At 40.2% G+C, this 7,956-nt stretch overlaps 1 protein-coding gene across 3 annotated transcripts; it reads right to left on the bottom strand.

The window, feature by feature from the left end:
- Positions 1 to 3,411: 3,411 nt before the first annotated feature.
- LOC124131440 (uncharacterized protein RT0683-like) lies at positions 3,412 to 7,112 on the bottom strand. 3 transcript variants are annotated; one of them, XM_048397624.1, is made up of 2 exons: positions 6,892 to 7,112; positions 3,412 to 4,572 (listed from the first exon to the last, which is right to left on the bottom strand). In XM_048397624.1, exon 2 carries the CDS (start codon positions 4,541 to 4,543, stop codon positions 3,545 to 3,547), a length of 999 nt encoding a protein of 332 aa, XP_048253581.1. In that variant the 5' UTR covers positions 4,544 to 4,572; positions 6,892 to 7,112; the 3' UTR covers positions 3,412 to 3,544. The 3 variants fall into 3 exon arrangements, with proteins under 3 accessions (XP_048253581.1, XP_048253576.1, XP_046350679.2); XM_048397619.1 differs by lacking the exon at positions 6,892 to 7,112 and adding an exon at positions 6,682 to 6,884; XM_046494723.2 differs by lacking the exon at positions 6,892 to 7,112 and adding an exon at positions 6,709 to 6,884.
- Positions 7,113 to 7,956: the final 844 nt, after the last annotated feature.

The raw sequence follows: 7,956 nt of genomic DNA, 5'->3' as shown, positions 1-7,956 counted from the left end.
CCTGGTGCATATGGGTGTTTGTGTGTGTACAGGTTTAAATGATTGATCATTCCATAACGCAATATTATCATAATTATTGTTAGTTGTCATTAGGTAAGCGATATAAATCTATATGATCACTTTTACTTTCGTTATAACAACTGAACAGTGTTGTATCCTTGGTGTGCTCGATGTTTTGTAGAGGGGAATGTCCGAGTAACTCTCCATTCCTTAAAAATAATGGAGCAGAGGCCCCGCAGGGGCCGAGGCCTATTATTTTTAAGGAATGGAGAGTTACGAGGATATTCCCCTACTTGAAACTCATCCCTACTTTTACACTTTGACAAAATATTCTGTAGTATTCCTGAAAAATAATGGAGCGTTCAAACAATAGAATGACGTCACAGATGTGTTTTAAAGGTTATTGCTGTGCCTATGCAGAGTTGACGTGCGAGATAATGTACGACACTGCCTCTATTTGATTTCAGGCGAAAGTGATAGTGGCGAGAGATGAAGCCCTTATCGTCGGGGTTGCTCTATAAACCATACCTTACCCTAACATTAAGACTTGACAGCACGGGTTGAGAACCATTTTAAGAAACGCCCTGTAATCGTGGCAATATATCACATTCCTAACAGTTTCACTTGCCAACCTTTATACGCGATCTGGTTCAAATTCATTGTTGCGCAGTTAACCTAAATCTACATTCAAACTACAGTACATTTATCGCTTAAGTGAGTGAAAGAGTGAGTGCGTTTGGTTAACGCCACCCAGAACAGTAGTCAAGTTATATCACGGCGTTTATCTTCTAAGCAGAGAATCACATATGCTACAATGTATTACAATGAGATATTCTTTCCACTGACATTTCTTGTCATTTATGTAGTAGACGTAGTTTGTTTGTTGTTTAACGCCGCACTCAACAACATCCCATCTATGTGACGGCGGTCTGTAAATAATAGAGTCTGGACCAGACAGTCCAGTGACTGACATCATGAGCAATTGGGATCGATGACATGCTTCACCCAAGTCAGCGAGCATGACCACCTGATCCCGTTAGTCGCCTCTTCCGGCGAGCATGGGTGCTGCTAACCTATTCTAACCCGGATCTTCCCGGTGCTTGGACATGAAGGAGTTCGAGCTTACGAAATTCGGCAATATAATATTGACCAACCATGGAATATTGGACCTTACGGGACACATTTTAAAGTTTTAATTTTTAACATTTTAATATTTTAAAACTACGGTATCCAAGGTCCACATAAATACCAATTCATAACCTTCAGTTCATGTTTATTATAGAGATACATGGCATCCAAGATCTGGACTCAGTGTCTGCAAAGTAATGTCTGATTAATTGAAAGTAGACAAGTATGCCGAAATGTTTTGAAATAATGTGTTTATTACATTTCGAAGTAACGGATGAAATATAAGAGTTTAGATATTTTGTGCAGCCCGCACACATGATGTTTTTTTTACGGAATTAAGTTGATGTGAAACGTCTTTCTTTATGACGTCACAGCACAATTGCATCCGAGCAGCCATAAGGCCCCTTCTCTCCTGGTAGGTCACAGATATGGAATTCAACTATGAAATTTTTGTAAACATCGTAAACCACAAGTAATGCCAGCGTAGCAAACGGTAAGTTGACTTAACCTGTCTCGGGGTAGATAACTTACCGCTATACGTTCCCATGTCGGCCAGTATACGGTGGAATGTGTCCGGTGTCATGAAATAACTGTCCCCTACACAAGATGTAGTGTGCCCAATTAGCAGTACCACGCTTGATACGAATGATTCTCCAGATTCAGGAGGGTTACCAACACAATAAAGTTACAGACATTCAATGTCAGAACATGGTGACTCGGCACATTTACGGTAAGCTTATGTAGACATTGACATGATCTATCCAGCTGATGTTGAAAGTCCACATTTATTGAATGTCCACATTTCAGCTATTATGAGAGTGAGTGAGTGAGTATGGTTTTACGCCGCTTTTAGCGATATTCCAGCAATATCACGGCGGGGGACACCAGAAATGGGCTTCACACATTGTACCCATGTCGGGAATCGAACCCGGGTCTTCGACGTGACAAACGAACGCTTTAACCACCAGGCTACCCGACCGCCCCCAGCTATTATGAGAGGAACACTCTTTATTCTGTAGAGTTTAACACTATACGACAATGGGGAGCGTCGTAATTCTGTTTATCCGTGAAGATGTGCAAACATATTTCTAAAATGAAGAAGTTCAATGAGAAAAGCGTCTATTTACTTGCCCAGTGCTCTAAGTAAGGCGCTAATATTTATTTCGAGCTCCCAGCTCACTTGATGTCTGTAGAAAACATTAAAAAGTACAAATCGGCCATTTACATTGTTGGAATTTGCGCCTGACTGTTGTTTAACACCGCACTCAGCACTATTCAAGCTATATGACGGAGATCACTAAATAATCCAGTCTGGACAAGACAATCCAATGATTAATATCATGAGCATTGATCTACGTAATTGGTATACGATGACATGCATCAACCAAGTCATCGAGCCTGACCACCCGATCCCGTTAGTCGCCTTTTACGACAAGCATATTCGCGTTTTGTGGCAAGCATTGGTTGCTGAAGACCCAGATATTCTAACCCGGATGTTCATGGAAGGCAGCTGATTACATATATGTATTCAGCTGATATAGGACTAAAGTTTAGATTGTGTGTAACATACAGTATCTAAGTCACTGCCACCAAAACAAATGCGTAACATGCAGCTAGGATCCTTTCATCTTGAAGACAGGAAGAATGCTTGCGACATCCCTGCTCTTATAGGAAGGATGTGTCCATAAAATAATAAGAAGACATTGACAAAATCAGTGACAAAAAGTATGTCCCATACAATTCCCTGTTTTGACTTGTACCATATATTCGCATGTTGGTTTCCCGGAAAACAATTGGCTCGCCTTGCATGCCTTTGTGACGGGTGCCACTGGTGGGGCAGGATACGTTGATATGTTCGCGAACACCTGGTATCATTGTTTGATAGTTATTCAAAAACACATGGGGTCACAGGTGGCCCTGTCGTCTAAGTTGCCGCAATTCTCAGTGCGGATGTGCGTCCCCTGCTCAAAGCGGTGAAGATTCAGGGTAGAATAGGTCTTCAGCAACCCATGCGTGTCGTAAAAGGCGACTAACGGGATCGGGTGGTCAGGCTCGTGACTTGGTTGATGTATGTCATCGTATACCAATTACGATGCTCATGATGTCAATCACTTGATTCTCTGGTCCAGACTCGATTATTTATAGACCGCCGTCATATAGCTGGAATATTGCGCAGTGCGACGTTAAACAACAAACGAACACAAAACAAACATCAAAGCGGCGTTAAACACAACTCACTCACTGACTCATACATACTTGATAAGGATAGTAGCAATTGAGAAATGGATTCATATTCGTTTATGTCATATTATTATAAAATATTTATGAAGATGGATATTCTTGTGTGTGCAATATAATAGTTATGGTGTGCATGTTTACATATCTATCTTTCGACAGTTTATACAAAATTTCATTGTTACATTAATATACTTTGTTTCGTTTCATAAACGCTTCTGTTGGAGGAGATGTTGTAGGGGTCTTCCAATATCTCAACAGTTTTGTTATTTGATTCCTTTCGGGTTACAAAGGGATACTGGTCTTTTAACATGTGACACGGAAGTTTCACTACACATTTGTCTGGCACGCTCTTCTCCAATCTGTGATCATATGAATTCGATACACAGAGATCGATTTTGTAAGTCTTTTCCAAAACCTTACGAGTGTTCCTTGGAGCTGGCAGCATCATCCCCATGAAGGGTCGTTGGATCAAAGGAAACACATCACTCTTGTTGAATTTCTTTTTCAAGGCTTTACAGTCTCGTATGTTTGAAGGTTTTTCAGAATAAAAGAATATATCGAGGAAGGGCCACTTCCAGTGCTTTTCACCAGCCTTTGGGGACTTTACGTGGTAAAACTTCCAGTTTACCTTCCAGCTGGTGTGATGTTCATATTTTGACCCGAGGGACTGCAGGAATTTCAGCAATAAAGGTTTGTCTTTTTCCCTGACAATAATGTCCATATCATCATCCCAGGGAATCATGCCATGGTGAGAGTAGGAACCGAGTAAAGCTCCTGCATAGAGGAAGTAGGTGATGTTTGAAGGCACGCCTTTACTGAAAGTTTTAATGAGGTCTCTATAGTCCTCCTTTTCTGCCTGTGTTAACCTGTCAAAAAATAGAGCCTTTTTGGCTCTTGTCTCTGGTGATTCTTTGCTGTCATTAGCGTAGTTTGATGTCAACCGGTAAGTTCCAGAATGGTTTCTGCCGAGGAAACAGTCAACGCTTTTGCTTTTGCTTCTTCCTGTGATATTGCTAGCTATAAACTGAATAATTTCGTTTGCGATGCCTTTAACGATGTCTGTGGTGAAATCGGCTCTCGTCACACCCGTTTTGGAATACGAATATAGAATGTAAATATTGCAGCAGAAGAGGAGGGAGAGACACATCAATGTGCTTTTCACGGGGGACACTTTCATGCTTTTATCTTCCGGGTGATGACTAATTGCTGCAAACCAAAACAGGATATATCAACATTGTGGAATTATGTTTTAAACATAAAAGTGAAAAGTATATAGCAGCTGTGAAAACGAGTATACCACGAGAGAGGGGAGAGCCGGAGAGTGCATCAGCTGGTATAAGGAGGCCGACCGTGGGGAAATGACCGAAGTGAGATCCACAGCTGCAGAAAGGAGGAACAGGGAGAGAAGGACGAAGAGGGATGCGGGAGTGGCGTTAGTGTATGCATGTATGTATGAGTGCGTGAACGTGGGTGAGGAGTGTTCTTGCGAACTCACTGACCGGATGAGATCCGGGTTGACTTCTTATATTCCCTCGAACCAGATGGTTATTCTTTTTAAATTGTAGACTATGTCGTCGTTTTCGTCAGAACTGAACTGCATGGGTTTTCATAACATAGTTTTCAATGTGTCAGTTATGTTTGTTTGTTTGTTTAACACCGCACTCAGCAATATTCCAGCTGTACATGTGTGACGGCAGTCTGTAATTATATAAATAATCGAGTCTGGACCAGAGAATCCTGTGATTGACATCATGAGCGTCGATCTACCCAATTGGTGTACGATGACATGAATTAACCAAGTCAGCGAGCAAGTGTCAGGCTGAGAGTGCTGCCTTCCATTTCATCAAATGACAGGAAAAACGTATTTCCAGTTTAAATTTATCGTTACAATCATGCATCACTTATCGTATGATATGTGCCACAAATTATTTCCCCATCTATCACTTCGCAGTATCAGGTACATGGGAAATGGCGAGAACTTTGGGCGGTGTCTCCCATTGACAGTGTAGGCATGGTTTCCGATATGCACAACAGTGGTATTCATTACAAACGATATCAGTAACACACAATGTTTATATTAAAATACAATGAATGGATGCACAAACCCTGGAACGCAATTGCTTGGAACCAAAATCAAAGAGATTTTACTCTAAAGCTGACAATAGGCCTGAAGCTCTAATTTAACCGCTTATCCAAACCAATCCCATGTTTGTTATTAAAATTTTGATTTCGAGGGATGGTAAGTATTTTTACATTATGTTTTTGGTTTGGTTTGTTGTTTAACGCCGCACTAAGCAATATTCCAGCTTTATGACGGGGGTCTGTATATAATCGAGTCTGGAACAGACAATCCAGTGATTAATATCATGAGCATCGATCCACGCAATTGGGATCGATGACATGCATCAACCAAGTCAGCGAGCCTGACCAACCGGTCCCGTTAGTCGCCTCTCACGTTAAATATTTCAAGTTACCTGTTTATATTTTTTTATACTACGTTTAGTGGGATAAGAAAATAAATTCAATGTGCGATCAGTGCACATCAATGAGATGGCACACGGTGTTCTGTACTGGAAATAATGTACATGCTCTTTACGTTTCTCTGCACGTACATTTTGGGGCAAAATTCAATATTTTCTGAGGTCGTTGCATGAAAACGACATCAAACTGTACAGATTTCCAGAATTTTGTGAATAAAAATTGTAAATTGTGCATGAGTGAGTAGGATTGTCGCCTCGTTGAACCGTGTTTCATCTATATCGTAGCGTTTCAGCCTTTTATCGGAGGAAAGTTCAAAGTGATTGATGTTGTAGACGTCTTCATATTTTGGGCCCAAATCGAAAAAACCCGATTAACATCAAATTATAAAACATAATTTCAGAAAAAAACGAGTTGTTTTTTAACTTCAATGTATTGCTCATTTTGCGGTGGCTTTCACTTCAACAAAAATAAGACGTTTTGACAACCAATAATGCTATTGAACAGTTCAAAGAAAGAGAATGATACATGTGTTATACCGTACATATATTTAAGAGCTATAGAAATAACCTAATCATAATTATCATTGTGATGAGAAGGTACGTTTCCACAAGAGTATCTGTATTTATCGCATTTATGTTCACCAAATGGATTTATGTTAAATTATGACGTGGACGGATATAACCAGCTTACTCCCAATTCTAATTCACCACTTCATGACCTCAATACAATATCAGAAGTACAATCATAGATACTAGTATTTAATACAGCTGGTCTCAAGTAAAAAGTCAACATTGTGTGAGATCTTCAACGAATTATAATTACATGAACTATTACCTATTCAAAATTGGGATCCAAACTTACAATGTTTCAGTTGTTAGCAAAAACGTCGAGCGTCTTCCGTCAGTGTATATGCTGCAACATGTGAGCTTTTAATCATATAAAAAGTAAACATAAAGGTCGCTTGTTTCAATGCGGACGAACTGTAACATAATGTTGCATGGAACATACACGTAATTGTTTCAGCAGAAAGAAGAGCGTGCTTACCTTCTGGTGACAAGTAATGTGTGAGAAATTGCAGACGAGTATGTATTTCAATCACGGCGCATGTACATGCTTGTTATCAGATAAGGCTATGCGCTGACCCGGTTATGATAATGTGGCTTTCGGTTTCAATTATCGTTTTGCACGTAGAGTGGCCTTCAATGGAATATGGAGGACAAGTGCATAATTTTCAAAGTGTACTTTATTCAAAGAATTATTTAGTCTCTGCTTCTATGAAATTGAAAAGGTAAACGTACGAATATTCTCAGGACCAATGTGACATTTTTCGACCTTTGTGCATAATGATCCCCAGTTTAACATGGTTACCCCTCTCATACATAATACAATCACAACCACCTGACCAGTCCTTGTTTTATCTCCTCAATGTCTTAACCAGGCAGGGTAACAAAATGTACCATTATTAACGTCTTTTGGTTTTGGGTTTGGTTTGTTGTTTAACACCGCACTCAGCAATATTCCAGCTATATGACGGAGATCTGTAAATAATCGAATCTGGACAAGACAATCCAGTGATTAATATCATGAGCATCGATCCACACAATTGGGATCGATGACATGCATCAACCAAGTCAGCGAGCCTGACCACCCGATCCCATTAGTTGCCTCTTACGGCAAGCATGGGTTGCTGAAGACCTATTCAACCCCGGATCTTCACGGGTCTTTTGGTGTGACGCCGACATCGACCGAACCACATACCCTCCGTACTCCAGGCAGACTCTCTATTCACTGGACCACGGATGCGGTCTTAAATGTACAAAACATTAATGTAAGTATTCATCTTTTAGCACTGAATAGATAGTGCTTGAAATTTGGGAAAGCCAATATGACCAAGTGGGGAGGGAAATTTCTCAACACATTAGACGAAATCCAGTTCTTTGAGCAGTCTCCCAATGCAGCTCCTCTCTGACCCTTTGCTGTCACACACACCCAGGACTTCTCTTTAGTGCCTTAAGCCAACTTCAGATGACAAGTATTTATTATTATACTCTCATAAGTAGAAGAAACATGTAAGTATTTCTATATTTTGCTTAACTTACTTTATTATTA

Source organism: Haliotis rufescens, unplaced genomic scaffold (genome assembly GCF_023055435.1).
Source record: "Haliotis rufescens isolate VD_foot unplaced genomic scaffold, xgHalRufe1.0.p SCAF_1, whole genome shotgun sequence".
NCBI classification, from domain to species: domain Eukaryota; kingdom Metazoa; phylum Mollusca; class Gastropoda; order Lepetellida; family Haliotidae; genus Haliotis; species Haliotis rufescens.
The sequence above is the reverse complement of the archived record's forward strand: the minus strand, read 5'-3'. Positions and strand labels throughout refer to the sequence as shown.

Excerpts from the sequence above, each read along its gene's own strand:
- LOC124131440 (XM_048397624.1), bottom strand. The coding sequence starts at position 4,543 with ATGAAAGTGTCCCCCGTGAAAAGCACATTGATGTGTCTCTCCCTCCTC.